The following is a 23,805-nucleotide window of genomic DNA, read 5'->3' as shown; positions in this document are numbered from 1 at the left end:
TACAAATGTATTGCATTGCAATAATATTCCGAATAATCTTTTATTAGATTTTTTTTTTTTATTTGAGTTGGGTTTTCGTTTAGTACTTTATTGTTGTAAATTAAAGGTCTTTTCAAATTCCAAATAGTCTTATTATCTTGTAATATAGTACTTCACATCTAAGTCTGTAGTTGTTGATGAGACGAGAAGCAGACAACAGGGAGCTGGAGGGCCGTCAGGGTGGCGTGCCTGATTGCAGACGGTGGCGGCGCCGGGCCTGGACGCGAGCTCCCAGCAGGCGCAGGTGTCGACGGGGCAGAGCGTGGTCCTGGGACACGCTCAGCCGCAGCACATCACGCTGGCCGGCGCGCAGGGCCAGCAGGTCACCGTCATACCCGCCGCCAGTCTGGCCAACCTCGCCCAGGCCTCCATGCGAGCCGGCACCAACATCATTCAGGTGCTGCCCTTTGTCTTGTCCGAGATGCCACTCTTCTTTCAGTTCTTCATTCCTCTAAAAAAAATTATTTGTGAATTCAAGATAATTCAAGTTGGCAAGTTCACGCTTAAATTCATATGTAATTTTAAAAAAATAAAGGAAATGTTAATTTTTTGTCCAGTAGTTCTCTTAAATCATTTATTGAACACCAGGTTGTAATTTGATTGGTCAGACGTGCATTCACAATTTAGCTTTAATCTTAATTGAAGGAAGTTGTATTTGAAACGCTAAGTGTCTGGTGTCTTTCTGAAGTGAACACTAGGCTTACTTGCACAGAAGTGCGCTAATTATTAATTACTAGTACTCGAGTTTAATGTGATAGTTGTCTAGCCAGCACTGGTTCTGTTTGTGCTGAATCACCACCTCAACTTGTGTTATGTATGTTTTGCCTGTGGTGTTGACGACCAGTTTGCAAGTGTAGGATTTTTTTGATTTTACTGTTGACGACCAGTTTGCAAGTGTAGGATTTTTTTGATGTTACTGTTGACGACCAGTTTGCAAGTGTAGGATTTTTTTGATGTTACTGTTGACGACCAGTTTGCAAGTGTAGGATTTCTTTGATGTTATAGTGCATCCCCTTTTCAGAGTACCTAAAGTTATAAAAACAGGTGCTGTGACCATTGCATTGAGCCTGCAGCTGTCGGTAGTCGTCAACTCCAGTAGTCCTTGAGCATCACCGGTCACCGCCAGGTGCCGAGCCTCTCCGGGCTGCAGAACATCCAGGGCCTGGGCAACGTGCAGCTGATCCCGGCCAGCGCGCTGTCCATGGGCACGCAGAGCTCGTCCGTGCCACAGCAGGCGGGGGGCACGCCCTCCATCGCCTCGGTGCCCACGCTGCTGCCCGGCGCACAGATCATCTCAGGCCAGCAGCTGCAGCCCGACCCCGGCGACCCGCTCAAGTGGCAGGTGATCAAGGTCACTGTGGCGTGCTCCCCCACTCCCCCACTCCCCCGGCTCCGTGCACGCCGATCCTGCCTCGTGTGCAGTGCGCGGCTCTGCGGTTCCACCACATCACCCACAGAACTGTCTCCCCTGCGTTCGGGTCGCGTGCCTTTCATTTTGAACATGAATATCTAACATTTTCACTGTAAGGGTCACCCTGGACTAAGTGTTGCACCATATGTCCTGTCTTCACTAAGGTTCCGTGGATACAAGTGAAGTGTCTTAAATGGCGTAAGAAATGCAGCACTGGTGTTGACCCTCCGTTCATTGTCTGTTTTTTTTTTTTTTTTCCCCGAGACATAATTGTTTTCACGTATTGATCAGGGTATTGATCCAATTTACCAGAAGTCTTAACAATAGTTTAGTTCAATTAACAAGGTAACACTGATTTTTTTTTAAAAAATAATTACAGCCAAATATTGTAGTAACAAGCATTATCAAACATTATTTTACTAAAAGTGTCATTACCTCTTTATTCCGTACTTCTGTTGATATTTTAACAAGTATTTACCCTATTTTTAATTCATTGATTAATTCCATTTTGCCACAGATAAAATGACAAAAAATTGATTAATGCAATTTTAATGCCCTGTATTTATGAACTCTTTATTAATTACAATAGTTGTGTGTTAATAATAAAAATTATTTACATCTAATTACTTTTTTTTAATGAAAAACATGTTTTGTATCTAAGTTTACAAATCAGGAATAGTTTGACAAGCATCAAAGATTTATAGTAAACAGTATATTGTCACGTGCACCTAGCCGGTGCCACCGCCATTTCTGTCACGATCCACCTTCAGAGGGGGGGCGAGAATCGTAGCTCTTTACATAGAAACAACTCGCTTGGCATCAACTAGTCTTAACTTCATAAAATACTTTACTGTACCTAGGATCATAGGTTCGTCATCCCGTACAGGATGTCTGGTGAGAGCTGAACTAAGGAGATTTTGCAAAATAACATAATACTTAATTAAAATTATTTTATTCTTAAAGTCAAATACTCAACATCATTTTAAAGAACATTTAAATAGCGGGATTACAATTTAAAACAATAATCTCTTTACTTCCTTAACGATTGAACGACCTTACAAGAGAGAGAATGAGAGAACTTCACTAAACACTTCCCTAGTCCTTCCGAATACCTCAAATCATAATTAATACTTAAAATTAAAACAAAGATAAGTCCATACTCACATTTTCCGAAAAGCCTTTCTTGATCGATTACTTTAAAAAAATAACGTAGGGGCCTCTCCTGCCCTTGAAATCCCGAACGAACATTACATTTTAAAAACTATGACGCGTGACCCCTGACGAGGGCCATAGCCTCCGCCCGAAAGCTTGACGACTACATTATGACCTAACTTAAATTAAACGACTCGTGGCCTCTGGCGTCGACCATAGCTTCCGCCCGAAAGCTTGAATTCCTACATCACGAACGAACTAACAACTCGTGACCACAGGTGAGACGCATAGCCTCCGCCTGAGTGAGCCCCGAGTCACCACTCACTTGCGCTTAAATTCGCGCGCCCTGCCGCGCCTACCATAACAAAAGCTCGTTATTGAAGTCAAATTTACTAAACAACTAACTAGAACATCTGGGAAGACTACCCCCCCTCTACCCCGATGTGCAGGCCACACCGCGCGGCTTGTTACGACAGCGCGCCCCAGTAACTGCGGCCCGTGGCTGCGCCAGCGCGCGGCCAAACAAACAAACAAAATTCTGCAAGCCCGCAGCGCGCCGCGCCGGCCCCGTGCCCCAATTACATGGTCACGCCACTTGCGCTGACGAGTGAACAGAGCAGCCAGCCCAGAGTCCCGTCAGTAAAGTCCCTAAATTTGATTTCAACAACCCTGCAAAATTTCAACCCGCGACATAACCCTCCCCTCACAGAGCTCGAGCCCCATCGAGCTACCTCAAAATTACAAATTGTCTTTTTCCATTAAACCATAACTATAAATTCCTCATTTCACAAAAATAATAATTTTCTTAGTTCCTTGCTGTCTGAACATACATCTAGATTCTGCATAAGATTTATTTTAAAACAACAAGTATTCATAAAATTAAATGTAAAACTTTTATCTGGTTTGTTCTCACAGGAACCTTCAGAGGCTCGAGTTCTCAATTCTAAAAAAATTGTTCTGTTAGTGAAGCTCTCTTTACAAATTAAATTACTGTTCTTAGTTTCTCAGTATTCGTTAAACAATGTGCAAATTCTTGATAATTATTTTTTTTTTTTTTTTTTCGGTTTCCGTTTATTACCATACTTCTTTCGTTCTTCAAAAAAAATTAAGTGTCCTTACAGTGTTTCAATTAATTAAACTCTTATCTCGTGAAGGTTGGTGCAACTCCTCGAAGTCAGTGTTGTCGAGAAGAGTAGCTCCCTGGGCTGGCCATCAGCAAACACCACTCAACTCCAACAGCTACTGGACTGGCTTCCAGGGCAGCTCACAACTTCTCCCCACATCTGCTTCGGAGTTGTGCCATCCTCATCACGAACAGATTACAATTCTGAAACATCATCAACAGGCATTACCATCACGCCTGCCAAATACAAAACTAACTACTAAACTGCAATCGATGGGCAAGGATGCAAACACACAAAAAAATAAAATTAATTAATTCAACTGCTAACATAAAGTATCCCACCCTTAGCATAATCTAATCAGGCAAATAATTTGATAGGAAAAACTTAAGGAAGGGAAACATGACCTCCAATGATTTTCCCTAACTCTTGAGTCTTGATCTTCTCTATACAGCAAATAGTCCCCACGAAGTAACTGGGTTGAAGGTCACTTCACATGACCCACCCATAACCTCTTCTACTCTTCTTTTCTTCTGGGGGCAACCACAATGCCCACCAATCTCTCTCCATGGTGCCGAACCAGCTATCCCATGAGAGTAAACAACGTAGTCAATAGAAGCGCAGAGGGGAAACACCAATCTCTGGCTTGTCGAGTCATAAAACTGCTTTATCTTCTTCTTCTTCTGAGTAAAAATATCTGACTAACCTTGCTTCTATTCTTCCAAACAGTATAAGTTCATCAGGTATCTTCATGAAAGAAACATTCTAACTAATAATTCTTCATTTTTCTTCTTCTTTATTTCTGTTAGTTGTAATAGAAGGCCATGTTAGGGAGGTTATAGGGAAAAAGAGTGGCCAATTCCCACCCCATCACCCACCTAGATCATGACTAATTAACTTTTAAACTTTCTATTTCAAACAAATAAAAAAAAACATTTTTTTTTTTATTCAAACTTTTAAACTATAATTACTTTTACTTCATAACCTCAAAAGCTAATCAATAATTCTAAATGAAATTGTGATTTACTGCATCCTTGTTCCATCCGATCTGTTTGTTTATAACCTTTCTTGTAAAGTATAAAATTTTCAAACATTACTAATTCAAAAAAAAATTAAATTCTGGTGTCCTTTGAGTTACAATTAACTTTACTATTTCTTCGCTTGAAATAATTTAAGTTTTCAGAACTATTTCATTGTCTAATTCACAACACTTAAAAATCAACTCAAAACAACAAATCATCAAAATCAATAAGATCATCTGACCTACCTATCAGTACTGTGAACTTGAACTGTTCGTACACATTTATAATAAGCTATTGTATTTAAATTCCAACCTAAATAAGGTTTTAAAAAAAACTACTAATCCCTCTGTAAATTAAGAAAATTAACTTTAAAAATTAAACTTAAGGTATTAGTTCTTTTTGACAGCTACCACAACTCACTAGTTCCATTACATTACTATAACCTAAAAAGTTCTGTAAATAATGTTTATAACAAAAAAAAACTCCAGTTACTGTCTTCCATAAAAAAAAATAAAACTTTACATGACCTTATTAATCTCCACTTGTAAGTCCATGGCTGCCAGCTTTCTCTTCTCTTGAATCTTCAGTCTTGGCTCTTGTTTCAGTGATCTTGTATCTTGTCTCTCGAACTCTTGTCATCTTGTAAACTGGACTGCTGCTCAGCTCATCTTAAGGAATCTGTAACAGTTTCAAAAATACATGTTAATTTAAATTACATAATTCCTGTTCTTTGGTCCTAAAAAAAAATTGTATTATTAGTACACATTACCCTGAAACAACATTATTATTCATTGTTTATTACTTAAAAAAAATGCTTTACCATAAAATCCTTTTTTGTTCTTTTCATTAGGCCTATTTATTTTCCTTCTTCTTAATTAAATTCTGCTTCAAATGTTAATCCTAACTTAAGACCTACCATCTATTTATTATTCATTACCTACATTATTTATGTTACCCTAAAATTCCCATAAGTTTCTAATACTTCCTATCAAAGACATTCTCTCTAAAAAAAAATTTACTTGTGACTCTTAACTTAACAAACTTAAAAAAAACTTTTACACTAGACTTAACTTATTATTCATTCTTAGTTACTAAATTTCTATATGTAAACTTTAGTACTTACAAACAAAAACTGCCTATTTCTCTCTACCTCTTAATCTCTTTCAATTATTACAATAATAATGTTACCTTGCATCTTTAAACTTTCTTCTTTTCAATTAAATTAGACATCTCATAACAATAAAAATTCTGCCTATACTCTTCTTATGGGTGTACAAACCAACAACAAAATTTCAAATTCTCAAGTTTCCTTATATTTAAATTATGCAATGCACATAACCTCTGTGGTGCCTGTACCCTTTTAGGCCTACCACCTTCTCCTCTCACAGCATGACAACTCTTATTCCTCGGGGTCTGTATTCACTGTTACAAATCAAATATCTCAAAAAAATTAAAAACAAATTTATTATTTTAAGAAAACAAAAATTTACATTGAATTTACTATGGAGCCTGGAAATCTTAATGTCTCACAGCAGCTAACATGACTAAATCCCATGGAACCCCAGGTTTACATAACCTGTGCCCAAAAATTTAAGCATACCAGGCTTTCCCTGCACTGGTTTTACAGCATCACACACTATTTTGGGCCCCTGATCTGCCATCAGTCCCAAGGAGTTTTCCCACAACCCCTCTCTACACAAGCGCCTACCGCATTCCTCTCAATTGGCTATCGGTTTTACGGCATTCTTTTGGGATCCGACCATCAAGTTAGGGCTAATCGAACACTAAACCTCCATACTTCCAAACTAATGTAAATCAATTAAATTTTCTCTGTAAATTCTAAAAATCAAAAAAAATTATTCCAACATGCCAAAGAAACTTCCAAAAAAAATTCATAATCTTATCTTCAAACCATTAAAATAAAAATAAATAGATTACTCTGTTTTCTCCTTAATAACTGTAAACTGTCAACAAATATCATGTCGTAAATTTTAACTATGCTTACTGACTCTTAATCATAAAATCTCATTTGTCCTAATTAATAAACAACCGATTTCCTTAAAATCTCACTGTATCTCTCACACTCAAACTTCACTGGCTGAATATCTCAATAAATTCAAAAACAATTATCTAAACTCTTAAAGAAACTCCTCCCCAATTATTCAAATTACTTCACCTTATTTTATTTCATTACTTAAAACACCTTACTCAAAAAAAAATTAATTAATTATCTAGCTATCTTCCATTATTATTTATTTACCGAACAAAACTTTCTCCTAAATTAATTTAGTAAAATTCAATTTCACATTAGGCAAGTACACTAACTCTCTACAGCAATGTTTCTCATTTCCCTCCTTCCTAACTGAATCCAATCTTACTTAACCTCCAGGGAATTTACCTCACAAAATAACCAAAAATTTCACTGTAGTGCCTATCTGCTATAGGCCCACTACACAGGGGGCTCTAACCCCACCAACAAACTTCATTGAAATGGTACCCTATCCCATACAGGATAGCCACTTCGGTACTACCATGGGGAACTCCTGCCCCAAACTACTCACAACTCTCAGGATTCTCCTGACCCTTAATTCCGTAGTCAGCCCATCTCCTATGGTCTGCGCTACAATTCCCTTTCTTCCCAGGGACACAACGCCTCACCTTAGGGTCCCTCGCCCTAATGAAAACATTAATTTTGTCTCTCTGTTCTTTTGGAGTAAATTCCCTCTACACACAAAATCTAGCCTTCCCAGTTTTCTCAATGCTTATCGATTTTATAGTGTACCTCCTTAATAATGTTTACAAATCCCAAAAAAATATTTTTAAAACCGAGGTAGAATTTAACTAACAAAAACATAAACAACTTACAACGAAACACTTCTAGCCTATACATCATACACTTCTTAAATTAAATTACTTACATACTGAAAGTTCCTCTTCTCCTAAAACACACTTAAATTTAAATTTATTTAACCAATAGTCTATTTTCTTATCGCTAAGTTACCGTACAGCTGATCAAAACAAGGTCACGGCCTGTCCACGTCTCCGTATGAGCCCGTGACGTCACCGAATTCCATCAGGTGCGCCAACCCTCGCTTGCGGTTCCTCCGTTCTCCGCTAGGTCTCAGCACCTCCCCGTCACGTGTTCATTCTGCCACGTCCACTGACGTGTCGTTCTGAAACAACTCTCAACATTTTTCTAATTAAAACAAAACATCACTATAAATTCTATAACTCTCTTTTACATAAACTCTCGTTTTCTCTTTAATTCCTTTCTAACGTTTATCCTTCCCTCGACTGATTTAATTCGTACGTCTCGTCTCCTACGCGCACGAAAACAAAACAAACTTCTCTTGAAAATAATTCCTATTTACGACAAAAACTTTATTTTAAATTATAATTCTCTTAACCTACAATCTTAAAATGAACTTCAATTAAATTAAACCACTTGCATTATCTCTAATAAGCATTTAACTTATAACGTATTCTCCTCACGTAATAATCCCCGATATAAATCTACAATAAATTCAACGACTTAAAACAACTTATCACTATAAACTTTATCCTTACAAGTATCCTCAAATAAACATCTGTTACGTCAAAAAAAAAATCTCAAAGACTTCCTCCACTATAGACTAAAATTCCGTAATCCTCTCCTCAAGTAAACTCTTAGTAACCTGCTATCAGAAGCTGAAACTAACTTAATAATAAACATAAAAATCTACCTCTCTCTCTCCAGAAATAGAACCTACCCGGCGCCTCCACCATTTCTGTCACGTGCACCTAGCCGGTGCCACCGCCATTTCTGTCACGATCCACCTTCAGAGGGGGGGCGAGAATCGTAGCTCTTTACATAGAAACAACTCGCTTGGCATCAACTAGTCTTAACTTCATAAAATACTTTACTGTACCTAGGATCATAGGTTCGTCATCCCGTACAGGATGTCTGGTGAGAGCTGAACTAAGGAGATTTTGCAAAATAACATAATACTTAATTAAAATTATTTTATTCTTAAAGTCAAATACTCAACATCATTTTAAAGAACATTTAAATAGCGGGATTACAATTTAAAACAATAATCTCTTTACTTCCTTAACGATTGAACGACCTTACAAGAGAGAGAATGAGAGAACTTCACTAAACACTTCCCTAGTCCTTCCGAATACCTCAAATCATAATTAATACTTAAAATTAAAACAAAGATAAGTCCATACTCACATTTTCCGAAAAGCCTTTCTTGATCGATTACTTTAAAAAAATAACGTAGGGGCCTCTCCTGCCCTTGAAATCCCGAACGAACATTACATTTTAAAAACTATGACGCGTGACCCCTGACGAGGGCCATAGCCTCCGCCCGAAAGCTTGACGACTACATTATGACCTAACTTAAATTAAACGACTCGTGGCCTCTGGCGTCGACCATAGCTTCCGCCCGAAAGCTTGAATTCCTACATCACGAACGAACTAACAACTCGTGACCACAGGTGAGACGCATAGCCTCCGCCTGAGTGAGCCCCGAGTCACCACTCACTTGCGCTTAAATTCGCGCGCCCTGCCGCGCCTACCATAACAAAAGCTCGTTATTGAAGTCAAATTTACTAAACAACTAACTAGAACATCTGGGAAGACTACCCCCCCTCTACCCCGATGTGCAGGCCACACCGCGCGGCTTGTTACGACAGCGCGCCCCAGTAACTGCGGCCCGTGGCTGCGCCAGCGCGCGGCCAAACAAACAAACAAAATTCTGCAAGCCCGCAGCGCGCCGCGCCGGCCCCGTGCCCCAATTACATGGTCACGCCACTTGCGCTGACGAGTGAACAGAGCAGCCAGCCCAGAGTCCCGTCAGTAAAGTCCCTAAATTTGATTTCAACAACCCTGCAAAATTTCAACCCGCGACAATATAATCTGATGAAATCAAAGCATAAAATCCCAAATATAAGTCTTGAAACTGGAATCTGAATATTTTTGAAATCAACCCATCACTTATCTACTGTGAATTTGAATCACAGTAAACAGAAAATATCTCATGATAAGTTAATGCAAATATAAACTTCCATGGACGTAAGTAAATCAAGTGAAACACAAAAATAAGACTGTTTAAAATCATGAAGAACAATTTTACTAGTAGATAAAATCATAGTTTTCAATGTTTTAACGGCATATTTTGCACATATTTGTTGATAGTGAACTGCTGTGGTTAAACATATATGCTTATGTATTTTATTAATTGCAGGCTAAACATGTTTAATTCATTCTGAGGTGTTGATATGATGTTAATGTCTTGGGATAGGGGTGAGGTTAACAGAAATACTAGTCAACACTAACAATTATTTCAATGTAAATTTATATTTTGTCGAATTTATTGTGCACTGAAGAAAAAATTCAGAGGGAATGTAGAGGCAAATTGTGAAAGTAAAAAAATTAAAAAAATTGTCGCAGAGAAAGTTATTAGGTCTCATTATGCTAATTGTTTCAGAAAATCTAAGTACATATATTTACACTTCTGAAGTAATTTCTTGAAATTTGCCTCTGTTTGAATTTCCAAATTAATTTCATTCAGAAAGGAAATAATATTGGAATTGAACATGAAATTGAGGGATATTGTAGAATCTGAATCAGAATTGAATAAATGTGGAATTGACCTATCCCTATTTAAAAGAAGTCAACGTTTTGTTTTGAAATTTGGTGTATCATATTTACTCAAATATAAGCTGGCATTATGGCATTCACTCTCAGAGACATTCCTTTTTTGCTTGTTTAAGTTAACATTCAATTATAAAATGCACTCGAATGGTTATTCTTCCAAGTGGTTTGCTGACCCCTCAGCACCAGTGGCGGTACAAGAATTTCTTTCTGGGGGGGGGGGGGTTTGTGATAAAATAAAATAGAACACTTTTATTAAAAAAAACTTAAATGACTACTGACTATTGACATATTGGCCTCGGTAGTAGCCGATAGGCAACGTCAGGAACATACTGTCTTCACTGATATATTGCAAATGTTTTCATAACTTCCTAGGGAAGGAAAAAAAAGGGGGGGGGGGGTTATAAATCCCCCTAATCCCCTTACCCCCTGGTGACCCCACTGCTCAGCGCTGTCCAGCAGAGTTTACACAGACTGTACTTCTTGACCTGGCAGTTATCAGCTGTTTCGTCCTCAGAGACAGTTGACTATCCGCCCATGAAACTTGTACCGCGTCATGAACTACCTACCTAACATCTTGCTAAGTTCTGTTACCACTGGTGATTGCGTGCTGCTAATGTAGAAAGTTAATATTGTAAACCTCATCTCATTTTTAAGTGTCAAAAACTCAGTAAATGTATGCGTTTTAAGACACCTTAGTTCCTGAGATCAAATAGGCAAAAAAAAAAAAAGATTCAGCTTGTAATTTAAATACGTTTGGTACTTATGTCTTATTTTACCAATTTATTTTTATTTTTATTAATTGTAAATTACATTTTTAATCGTCAGTGAACGTGTTTGTAAATTTTATTTCTGCATGGTTGAAATCACACATCTGAAAATGGCTGACTGAAAGTATGTAGTGGCTTGGTGAGGTGTGTCACGTGGTCTGGACGGCGCTGAGTGGCGAGAGTGGCGCAGGTGGTGACGAGCAGCCACGCGGGCCAGGCGGCGCAGCACGGCGCACAGCACGGCACTCAGCACGGCGGGGACGGCGCGGAGCCCCAGAAGGCACGGGTGCGCAGAGTGGCCTGTACGTGTCCCAACTGCAGGGAGGGGGAGCGGTGAGTGCCGGCAGCCACTGCCCTTCAGCCCAGTCCCTCAGCTGGGCGTGTCGCTGCACAGTGTAACAGCTACATTTCAGTTCATACTTCATACAATCATGAAATTAATAAGCATTTATAACCAAATAATTAACACAAGAATCATCACAAAAACCTAAACTTATAAATAGTAAATTCAATAAAAAAATTTTTTTAGCAGGATGTTTGTACCAAAATGTATGTATTAAAAAAATAGATTAGTTTTTTTTTTTTTTTTTTTTTTGTTATTAGTAACTCAGTTTTACATTATGATGGTACATTTTTCAAACACACAAATACTTGCCAAATTTAGATTTTTTATTTTTTTTTAATTAAACATGCCTATTAAAAATTATTGTATTTGTTAAATTACAATGTGTGTGTGTGTGTGTGTAGAGAGAGAGAGAGAAAGTCAGTTATGCAAGTGTCATATTTGCTTAATGATGTGCTATAGTTACAAATAAACAGAATTCATAAAAAAATAAAAATAATTACACCAAAATCTCCAATTTTTAAAAATGAAATTGGCCAAAAAATTAAACAATATACTTGTTAAATACTCATAATTTTCTGTCTTCAATATTCAAATTTTGTCTTTGTATTTAATTTGGCTATAGTCGGAATACCTGAAGTAAATATTGATTGGTTGCTGCTGTCCTTGTGAAGTCGCTGATAATGGAATAAGCTATGTTTTATGTGGCAGATAGGATTGTCGTGGACAAAATTATTACTGAATTAGATTTAATTCTGATGTTGGATGTGGTTTTAGCTTATTCGAAAACTTGGGTGTAAGAGATTTCAAATTAATAGTAGGATAGTTTACTTGTTTCTTCTTATTGAATATAGTTGGGAGAGAATCATGCAGGAAGTAATATTTGTGAACCATGGCAAAGAAAAAGAAAAAAAAAAAAAAAGCCAGCTTTATTTACTTTTGTGGAGAGGTAAAACCTAATGGTTCTGAAATCACCTACAGATACAATGCATTAAAGCAGGGTTTCTAGAAATGTGGAAATGTGTGCAAATGTTGCAGTGTTTATGTGTCGATTATATGACAACTGTTGGCTGTTTACTAAAAAAATAGTTTACTTCAAAATAAATAGCTAGTAAATAACCCAGAACACTAGTAGTATGCCTAGAGCCTACTGCAATGAAGTTATCTTAAAAAGTTAAAACTACTTCATTTTATTCTAAAGTATAGTGTATTAAAGCCAAAAATCCATTTAATAATAGCTTGAATAACTCCGGTCTCACATATTTGAATATAATTTTGACAGTCATATCTTGGATATAGGGACGTACAGTATTTTTCAGTTTTATAGAGGTAACTTCTGCTAGTAACTAAAACTGATGCAGGCTAAATTTTGTTTTCTAAGAAGCACATGTTCTTCAAAATACAGATTTTTTTACCCCTTTTGCATTTGCAGACCCACTCATGTTGCCATCAATGTAATTCAAGAGAGTTGCAGCCTTTCCTTTAAAAGAAAATTTCCAAAAATTGTACTTTTGGGTATTTTTAATTTTCCTTACTTTTCCCTAGTAAATCATTTTCTTAAAGGTTTTTTGAAATTACTTATGGATTCAAAAATTTTTAGCACTAGTTATGATTGTTTTAATCACAGAATACTTGGCTTTTTGTTTGTGGTTTTAATTTTTTTTAAATTGAAATACTTTGAATTATATTTAAATTTTAAAGTACATACTATGAGATATGAAAAAAAATAATAGTTTACTTTTTTAGTAATATTTAAATTATAATTTTATTTTTAATTGGCGATGCGAAAGTTAAAATAACATTAACTGTATTCTTCTTTTAAAACCTACAGCGGCAATCAATTTTCCTGTAGTCTGCAGTGACGAAACATTTCGACTTTTGAGTACACACATACACACGTGTGCGCCGAGGTATCTTCCATAATTTAAAAAAACCCCAGCTCGACCGAAGGAGGGAGTGGCAACAGCGTGACGGAGGGCTGGCACGGGAGCGTGGCTGTGCGCAGGAACGTGGACCGCAAGAAGCAGCACGTGTGCCACGTGGCGGGCTGCAGCAAGGTGTACGGCAAGACGTCGCACCTGCGAGCGCACCTGCGCTGGCACTCGGGCGACCGCCCCTTCATCTGCAGCTGGCTGTTCTGTGGCAAGCGCTTCACGCGCTCCGACGAGCTGCAGGTGCCGTCATTCCCATTAGTCGTTCTCTGCTTTGCACGGCTACTACTCTCACCTCTACAGTTCATGTTCCTTGAATTAACTGCAACTTAAGAGGCCACTCCAGTGTTTCAGGGGCACTACGCAACCCGCGTTAACCTCATAACATTCAATGCTATTTTCATTTTGCTTATAACTAATTAACTAATATGGATTTCGAAATGATGCTTGCTTGATATGTAAGACAACGATGCTCTTATCAAAGCCCCTTTCTTCAAAAATGTGCATAAATTATGGTTCAAACCTAGACAATACACTTATTCATATTAGTAAAGATTAGTATTAAACCATAATTTATGCACGTTTTTGAAGAAAGGGGCTTTGATAAGTGCATCGTTGTCTTACATATCAAGCAAGCATCATTTTGAAATCCATATTAGTTAATTAGTTATAAGCAAAATGAAAATAGCATTGAATCTTATGAGGTTAACGCGGGTTGCGTAGTGCCCCTGAAACACTGGAGCGGCCTCTTAATGCACAGAGAGAAAGAACAGGTGTGAGAAAATATAAATATTGAAAAATATTAAATATGAAACTTTTTTTTACATGATATAGTATTAAAATATTTATAAATTAGTGCCTACTACTGTGAAATAGGATTTTTTTTCTATCCAGCATATCAAAAACTTTAAACTTACATTCTGAATTTGCTGTCAAATAACACTTTAATTTTGTTTTGTACGAAAAACAGGTGTCTGGATTACTGTGTGTTAACTTGGTGTGCTGATATGCCTAAGGTTACAAACGTTCATTTAAGAAATCAAATTTTTTAGATGCAAGTAGGGATGGTCGGGTACCCGAAATTTCGGGCAGTGTTTCGGGTATCAAGTATACCCGAAATTCCGGGCGGGTATTTCAGTGCCCGAAAATATCGGGCACCTTGGAAAACGGCAATACCGCACGGCGCAAGTAAACAAAGCTTCTTTTTTTTGGAACGCGCGGCAGCTGCAGGAACATGCCACGCCGCCGCCGTCCCGGCACCAGCCGGTGAAGTGAGTGTGTGTGAGAGATAAGATAAAGGTGCCCGGTCAGCAAGTGTGTTTGTGGGAGGGGGAGACAGATATAAGAGAGCGAGCCCTGCAGCAAGCGGAAGTGGTCAAGGTCAACATTTACCGTTACTCTCGCTGGCTGACTAACGATGCAGCTGGTCGCCCGCCTCTCTCTCTCACACACACACACACACGCGCGCGCGTACGCACGGCGGATGCTCACTGCTCAATAGTCACAAAGTAGTGTTTAAGGCCGGTGGATCTGCTTGCTGTGTGCGAGAAGGATTATAAGCTGACTTTAATTACACACATTGTAGTTGCGTGGCATTTACAGAAAGTGGTTGTGAATTGTTTCTATTTAATTCATGTCATTATTTTACCAAAATGGATACCAGTGGAAGTGTAGGTCAAACAATCAACAGTGACAATGAACCTTCAAGCAGCTACCCAAACACAATTTAGTTAATAAGCACTTTATTTCCAAGATTAATATGCACTCTATTTTTTAGTTTAATGTTTAACTTTCGTATCAGTGCGGTATAGTAAATAAATAAAAACAGTTCAGGTTTGTCAATGCAAACTTAAGTACGACTATTTTATGTTCAAAATTTATTTCATTAACTAATTTTGATGCCCGACCGAGATTGCCCGAGCCCGAAAATTTTGGACAATTACCCGCCCGAGCCCGCCCGAAGTCAAATTTCTCTGCCCGACCATGCCTAGATGCAAGTGAACTAAAAAACAGCAAATTTCAAAAAAAACATTGGAGAAGTCATCCCTTCTGAAATGAAATTCTGTGTATGCTCCTGGGAGAAGAGGATTGTGTTTTTGAAATATGAAAGCCTACAAAAAAAGGTGGTTCCTTTGAAAGTTTCAAATGATACTTTTTTGCAATACAGTTTTAAAAATGTTTCACGTAGAAAATCATGAAAACTAGCTTTAATGTCAAAAATGAACAGAAATAACTTTAAAGTGTAGATTGTCTCAATAGCAGTTCCCAGTAATGCCTTCAGCAATATTCAGTTATGTTGGTCTAGGCTGGCCGGGAGAGGCTGGTTGTGATCAGTTCAGCCGTGTGCCTCGCTAGCATTACGTCACGTCGGAGTGGCAGGCCTGCAGGGTGGCTAACAAGTAACAACACATGCACACGTATTCACGTCTTGGACCTGGTCTTCTTTAACACTTGTTACGAAACGTCACATTTTCTTCATCACAGACCACACTTTTGCCAGGCATGTTTTGCAGGATTACGATCATATTTTGTTAGTTTCGCAGTGATAATTATTTGTATCTGCTTCTGAATCATCATTGTGGCCATAGCAACAGAAACAGTTTAAAGATATATATGATGTTGGGCAGATTTATGACCTGCTTAATAACTACTTATACTTACTCAATGATACCAAAAAAATGTCATCTTTTCAAATAAATAATTATTTTGCTGGTGTAGAGAGATTAGTATTAATAAAAAAAAATTAGTGAACTTCTGTGCGACTTAGTAAGTGAAATGATTGGAATGGTTTATATAGTTGTGGTATGTTGTCTTGATGGCGCGATGGCACGGCTAGTGCACGGTATAGTGTCTGCAGTGCCCGGTGGAACGCTGGTTGCAGAGACACAGGCGGACACACACGGGCGAGAAGAGGTTCCAGTGTCCGGACTGCAACAAGAAGTTCATGCGTAGCGACCACCTGTCCAAACATATCAAGACTCACTCGAAACAGAGGAACCCGGTAAGTCTGGCCTGTTACGTCTCGTTGCTTCTCGTTGCGGTATTGGGTGTAGGGAACTGGCGTGTTGGCTGCAGGGGAAAGAAAAGGAAAGGATGTTTGGGAATGTGGGTTGAAAGAAAGAAGAGTGCAGTAGAAATTAAGAGGAGAGTTGGAATTGAAATTAAAACAACTGTTGAAACGTATAATATGCAGGCGTAATTTTTTTTTGTGTGTTATTCATGTTTAATTTCTTACCTCTCACTGTAGTGGATTTGGTGATTGGTAGGCCTGTGCGAATATTCGAATTTTCGAATATCAAAACGAATAGTTTATTATTCGTATTCGATTCGATTTTGAATACTAACACTTCAAAAAAACGAATATTCAGTCATTTACGAAAAAGGCTGAGCGGGACCACTGAAACCGGGAAACATTTCGGGATCACGGAGGTTTCTCTCGTTGGGCGGGGGCAAAAGTTCCGCGGGATTTTCGTAATGTTTTAGAGTTATGTATGTGGAGTTATTCCACTACATCTGGCCACGTAAAGTCCGTTTGAACACAGTAATTCGGAGCGATAACTAACGTATTTTATGTAGAAGAATGTCGTCAGGTCGTTTAAAATAGATTCGAACTGTCAGCATACTGATAAAGATAAATACGTGTATGTAAAATCCATACAACCGGGACGTTATAGGTGACAGTTTTCAGATTAGAGGGTGAAACATGGTTTGTCGGCACTGTAATTTCGTTCCGAACCTGACGGCGAACAGAAAGAAAATTGTACAGACTATGTGGAAAACATCTGGCTGCATACTCACAGCAAGACTCCAAAAGCCTAACATGCTACGTCAATGTTTTTCAATAGGATAATACACAGTAAATGACTGGATGCAGGCGGCAAACACCCCCCCCCCCCCCGACTCCCCCCCACACACACACACACACACACACCCTCATACCCTTCCCACCCTTCCCAAATTCCTCGCGTAATGACAGCTCAGGCAATTATCCTGTCCCGCGCGTCAAAAAAAAAAACTCTTGCCAAGAACTTACTTAAAAGCTTGTGATCATGTTACATGGTACCAAGATTGTGAAGTAAATGTGTTTTCTATGACGGTGGATCCACGGTTCAAAGAGTCACTAATTGAGGATGAAAAAAAAGAAAATATGGGTTGAAAATTTGTGCAGGGAGGTATGTAAGCTGTGTAAGCTGAACACAGTAGCTGAAAATATAACTGAGACAGTTGAGGCTACAAGTGAAATGCCTATTAAGAAGTCATCTCTGTGGGCCTACGTGAAACTTTCAACAGCAGCTCAGTCTAAGCTTGCAAGCTACGAAGAAACTATCCAAGGAGAAGTAAACGAATATCTGGCAGCACCCTTAATCCCAAAGAATGAAAATCCTTTCAGTTTCTGGTCAGAGAAGGGGCGCACTTGTTTCCGAAACATATCTGTGGTAGCAAGAAAGTACTTGCCTATACCTGCCACACAAGTGTGCAGTGAGAGACTTTTCTCAACAGCTGGCAACATTGTGACGTGTAGAAGAGAGAGTCTACTCCCCGAAAATGTAGAGCAGCTTGTGTTCCTCCACAAAAATTTAAATTAGCTAATATGTAGTGATGTGACAAGACTCTTTTTAATACAAACTAATTATAAAATTGGAGAACCTTAAAATTTTAAGTACTGTCAGTTTTTTGATTCTACATACATTGTATCAGTAAATATGTACCTGTTATTGTAATTGATGTGATATAACATGTTTTATGGGATTTAAATTCTCATTCCAATTATTCGAACTCAATACTGTATTCGTATTCGAGAATAATTTGGTATTCGTATTCAAATTCGATTCAAACTAAAAAACTGATATTCTCACAGGCTTAGTGATTGGTGTTTTATACTGAACCAATATTACCCAATCTATTTCCCCCAATGGATTAACATTTTGAAAAATGTTAAAAAGGTGTTGATAGTTGTGCCTACTCTCTTACGACACAGTAGCTTAGCTTCAGGGACACTCGCGCACCGAGCAAGAAGCGAGTATGACAGCGAGGAGGCGGGGGGAGGGCAGCAGGAGTCGACACGGACGAGTGCCGTGTCTGACGCACCGCCGCGCCGTGCGTGCACGCAAGTGGTTACCTCACACGGTGGCTCATAGCTGTGCTTGGTTAGCTTCAGGGACACTCGCGCACCGAGCAAGAAGCGAGTATGACAGCGAGGAGGCGGGGGGAGGGCAGCAGGAGTCGACACGGACGAGTGCCGTGTCTGACGCACCGCCGCGCCGTGCGTGCACGCAAGTGGTTACCTCACACGGTGGCTCATAGCTGTGCTTGGTTAGCTTCAGGGACACTCGCGCACCGAGCAAGAAGCGAGTATGACAGCGAGGAGGCGGGGGGAGGGCAGCAGGAGTCGACACGGACGAGTGCCGTGTCTGACGCACCGCCGCGCCGTGCGTGCACGCAAGTGGTTTCCTCACACGGTGGCTCATAGCTGTGCTTGGTTAGCTTCAGGGACACTCGCGCACCGAGCAAGAAGCGAGTATGACAGCGAGGAGGCGGGGGGAGGGCAGCAGGAGTCGACAAGGCCGAGTGCCGTGTCTGACGCACCGCCGCGCCGTGCGTGCACGCAAGTGGTTACCTCACACGGTGGCTCATAGCTGTGCTTGGTTAGCTTCAGGGACACTCGCGCACCGAGCAAGAAGCGAGTATGACAGCGAGGAGGCGGGGGGAGGGCAGCAGGAGTCGACAAGGCCGAGTGCCGTGTCTGACGCACCGCCGCGCCATGCGTGCACGCAAGTGGTTACCTCACACGGTGGCTCATAGCTGTGTTTGGTTAGCTGAAGGAACAGTTCTGACAAACATATTTTGGCACTTATGTTTCTTTAGGCGCATTATAAAAAAAATTATGAGAGTGAATTTTTATGATTCGTGCAAAAAAAAAACCTACCTACAAAAAAAACTACATAAAAAATTATATACGTATGTGCTTTTAAATGTTATACTTTAGTGATTGATATTGAATACTGGTTCATTCCATTAAAAGCATTTATTTATTATGAACATTAGCGATAGAAATTGCGTTTAGAATAAACTTTTTTAAGAGTCTTTTTAAGTGTACTTATGTAAGTGAGGTTATGTTCCCATCTGTATAATTATTTGAATTATAATAAACAATTAAAATTAATATATACATTAATAATATTTATCTTTTCTAATTATTATTTTAAATTAATCTTGATAATTTTACTAAACTAATAATTAATTTTATACATGTGTTTGTGTTAATATTGAATATTGAGTATTTAATTACATTTTTTTTAAATTTGGTAGAATTTATACTTTACCAACTGTATTTATCACTTCATTCCTTTTATTATTTTATACCTATTATAATAATGCATGCAAAATTAAAATAATTTTTTCATTACATTAAGTAAGTATACATAAAATCTATTTCGCATATTTAAGTACACACTTCCATTATTTGTTATTAAATGTTAAAAAAGAAACTGAAAATTTTTTTCTTTTATTTTTTAAGTGAAAATTTTTGTACCAAAATTGTGTGTGTGATTTTTTTATTTATAGTTTCCTACCCTGTTATTTTTTTACACATGTAATAAAAGGAAAGGAGCAGTAGGTTGCCGGGTTACTAGTGAAGTGTCGCCACGCCAGGCTTGCCGGTCGTGACCCATCAGGCCATAAGGGTCATGATGCCGTGTCTGCAAGCACCAGTGTCCCTGTGTCATTGCAACCTAATGTTGTTACATTTAATTGAACGGCTGTGAAGAGGCTTCAGGGATCACTGCATGTCTGTGACGGTAGTGTTCAAGTCCAGTCGCTACTTGTGTTGCTGTGTGCTGTGCGTGCTCAACTAGGTACATGTTGTTCATGAAGTACAGTGTTTATAAGTCTAATTGCCTGAAATTATTTTTTGTTGTTTTTTTTGTTTTTGTTTTTGAGGATTATGATGGTGATGAAAGCAGAGAGAAAGAAGTCTGGATTAATGGGGAGCCATATAAAATTCATGTGTCTCAGGTAGATACCTAGTTGCATTACTAAAATAAAATTTGATTTAGTTGTTTAAGTACTGACATCCGTAGCTAAACAAATGTGAATTTTTTTTTGTGGGGGGGGGGGGGGGGGGGAGTGGAATGCCTGTTCTTGTTGTAAGCCTGTAGAATAGTTTGCATAAACTGGTTTCAACCTGGGTTGCACATGTTGTTGCGTGGCAATTGCCCGTGTGAAGAGCGGGTACTTGTATCCGGGGTGTTGGTTATAGCAGGCAGAGGTACTGGTCACTGGTTCACTAGTCCAGCCATTCAAGCCCAAAAATATCTTCAGAAACACTTCTAAGGATCTATGGCCATATTTGAACTGGCAAATTTTGAACAACCTACTAGAAAAAAACTATAAAATGGTAAATTTAAGAAAGTATTAGCCTTCAATTTAAAATTCTTTATCTTCATGTAATTTACTTAGAGTTAAAAACCAGGCATTCTGATCAACTTACATTTTAAATTGAAATTTTTCTGCATATATTATTTATATAATTTCTATGAGTGCTGTGTTGATAACTGCAAGACGTGAAATTATATTTTTTTTGGTGAAACTTAGAATTTATCTGTACATATCTTAGGCTATAAATTGAGTTATGACTACTGCAACACATCTCTATGCACTGTATTAAGCAACCTGTTATGCTCAACATGAACATGTTAGTTGTGAGCGCTCAGTACTGGTGAGCAGGCAGCATGAAGTTGGCCATGGATGAAGTGTCGTGTCACAAACATGGCACTCATTTGCTGTCATTAAAAATGATCCTTTTCATAGGAACTGTGATTTTTTTTTAACTGTAAAGGTAAATTATTGGGTAAAAGGGAGCTGGTAGTTTTTGTAAAATTACTATTCCTATTCAATAATTAACTTACCATTTGATTAGCTACGGAGATGTATTTTTTTATTACTAAACCAACATAACCCTTACTGGTCAAATAAAAAAAAATGGAGGAAACAATGTACATAACTCTTTATGTATATAATTCATGCTGTGTCTCTTACCTTCCACGTAAGTAGATTTGGTGATGTGAAAACATACCCCACTTTCACCCCGTTGGGAGTGGAATTTTGAGAAATGGTAAAATAGTGTTGTTAGTTTTGTATATTTATTATTTAGACCTAATATCTTCTATTTTTCTTGAACAGCTTTGGAGATTTGAGTTTTTTTATCGCAAAATTTTTATTTTACCTCTCTTCATTCCCTTAAGTTAGTATTTTAGGGAAATGGTAAAAAAAATAGTTAATAGTGTTGGTATGTTTATTATAGCCTAAATATTAATCCAGTATATGGGCTAAGTTAGTTTCAAATTTTGTACAAATCAGTTATTTAGTAAAGACGTGATTGAGTAACAAATTCCAACATGGCCTATGTTTATTGTAGTCACCATATTTTGTGTTCTGCCCGATAGTGAATTCCACTGCTTGCGGGTTCCGCCAGGATCATAACTCGCACATTGAACAGTTCTTCAAAGTTAGGAACATGGAAAATTTGATTAAAAAAGTTTAGTTAGTTTGGAATACACACTGTGTAGCTTGTTGAGACGAGCTTGCTTTATGTGTATTATTAAATTGCAATTTACAAGTGTCTTTACCATCATGACTTTATCTCTTGGCCCAAAACGTGTAGTCTCAAAAAAATTGTATTTATTGAATGCCAGAGTGCCACTTACAACACATCCACCCTATGTTAAAGCTTGAAAATAAAAAAATGTATTAACATTTTTTTAAATTAAAAACTGAAACAATATAAATTTTTATTATTTACCCTGTCGAGGAGTCTGGCTACCATTTAACTGAACAAGTGTAACTCAATAGCAAACCATGTTTAAAATAACATTTAAAAAAAATTAAAGGCATTTTCAGGCATATGCCTGACATTATGCACATTCAGGAATACGTAGTCGTATATCAACTCTGGCTTGGATGGCAGATTGTACTTTGTTACCAGCTGTTTATAGAAACCAAGTAGGTATTTATATATTTTATAAAAGTTTGGTTCAAGCACCGCGAGTGTTATCTTGTTCTGATTCGGGGCAGCGGACGTTAGTGTAGCAACTGGTTATGTTTCACGCGTCCCATGGCGACTCAAGGGACCGAAGAACGGTGACTTCTCACTTGATATGCTGGAGTGTTTGATAGTGCGTAGGGCTGAACCACTTTACCGTTTGTAAATACGAAAATCGCAGACCGAATTCTCTCGAGTGTGCCCAGCGTACACCAGACACACACCACATCTAGTCGTGAAACAAGTTGTCGTACACGATCCTTCATTTCCGAGCACCCAATTGTAGGCGCGCATCAGCCCGCGGTCCGAGTGTCCTTCGCTCGCGCTCGCTTCCCCACACCGCCACATTGGCACACCTCACCACACCGCCACATTGCCACACCTCACCACACCGCCGCACTCTGTCGCACTCCGCCACACCACCCACACACCATGACGTCACTCACCTACGAGTTCAAAAACTGTGCATGTTTTAATAGAAACAGAAAACCATCTTGAAAATAAACTGCCTTTTTTAAAAACTATCTCAGAATTACAAATTCTAAACAACTTTTCTAAATTAAGAAACTATTAAATGTAGTAATACACATTAAATCAATATCCATAAGTACAGGAGGTATTCACGACGTAAGCCCTCTTCCTGTAGCAGCATCACTCTGACCGTAGCAGTGCTCTAGTGAATGTACTAGCCTCAGATTTCCTTGCAACTTGCATTAGCTGGTGAGTTGCTGTTATGTAAATTATTGTTATTAATTGTAAAATAATTTATTATATTAACACATAAAAGAAAAAAAAATTCAGTTTATGTTTTTAGTTTTTCATCTACAAAGTGAATTTAATAAGCCAAGTTTATTTTAAAGCAATGTTTTGTTTACCTTTGTTATTTTTGAAATTAATTTATGTACCTATGCAATTACTTGTTACTTTAAATATGTTTTTTTTATGAGTTATTTAGGGTTGTGCGAATATCATTTCTTGCTGAAATATTATAATAAAATAATTATTATTTAATTTAAAACAAAACAAGAATGAAAGTCTTGAATGTTCCTAATGTGTATGTTGATTGTTGAAAGTTACGAAAGTGTCTGCAGGCATGTGGATGCAGCTTGCTCGTCGGAGCACATGTTCCCTTGTTGCGCGGTTCACGTAGCCTTGCAGTTGGCTCAGATACTATCATTAATACACACCTGGACGAGTGCACGTTGAGTGCTGGGCAACCCACACAGCTGCCCTCCCCGCTTTGTAAGTGACTTTATCAAAGATTTATTGTATGTTTTTATAATCTGGGATGATACTTGGTTAGGTTTGTACGGTATGATTTAAATAACAGCTGTT

The 23,805-nt window shown here is 38.3% G+C and overlaps 1 protein-coding gene and 1 long non-coding RNA gene across 3 annotated transcripts in view; one reads left to right on the top strand and one right to left on the bottom strand.

Moving 5' to 3' along the window:
• The window catches only part of LOC134534372 (specificity protein transcription factor 3-like), a 37,472-nt gene that overhangs the window by 8,369 nt on the left and 5,298 nt on the right, over positions 1-23,805 (top strand). For both annotated transcript variants that reach the window (XM_063372828.1, XM_063372827.1), the window contains exons 6-11: positions 239-436; positions 1,166-1,381; positions 11,347-11,489; positions 13,505-13,673; positions 16,312-16,431; positions 20,370-20,444. In XM_063372828.1, coding sequence (XP_063228898.1) covers positions 239-436; positions 1,166-1,381; positions 11,347-11,489; positions 13,505-13,673; positions 16,312-16,431; positions 20,370-20,444 — 921 coding nt within the window. The remainder of the gene's footprint in view (positions 1-238; positions 437-1,165; positions 1,382-11,346; positions 11,490-13,504; positions 13,674-16,311; positions 16,432-20,369; positions 20,445-23,805) is intronic.
• Positions 3,646-9,643, bottom strand: LOC134534379 (uncharacterized). The gene is made up of 2 exons (XR_010075487.1): positions 7,664-9,643; positions 3,646-5,423 (listed from the first exon to the last, which is right to left on the bottom strand). It is a non-coding gene; the product is annotated as an uncharacterized LOC134534379 (long non-coding RNA).

This window comes from Bacillus rossius, chromosome 7, assembly GCF_032445375.1.
Source record: "Bacillus rossius redtenbacheri isolate Brsri chromosome 7, Brsri_v3, whole genome shotgun sequence".
NCBI classification, from domain to species: Eukaryota; Metazoa; Arthropoda; class Insecta; order Phasmatodea; family Bacillidae; genus Bacillus; species Bacillus rossius.
The sequence above is the reverse complement of the archived record's forward strand: the minus strand, read 5'-3'. Positions and strand labels throughout refer to the sequence as shown.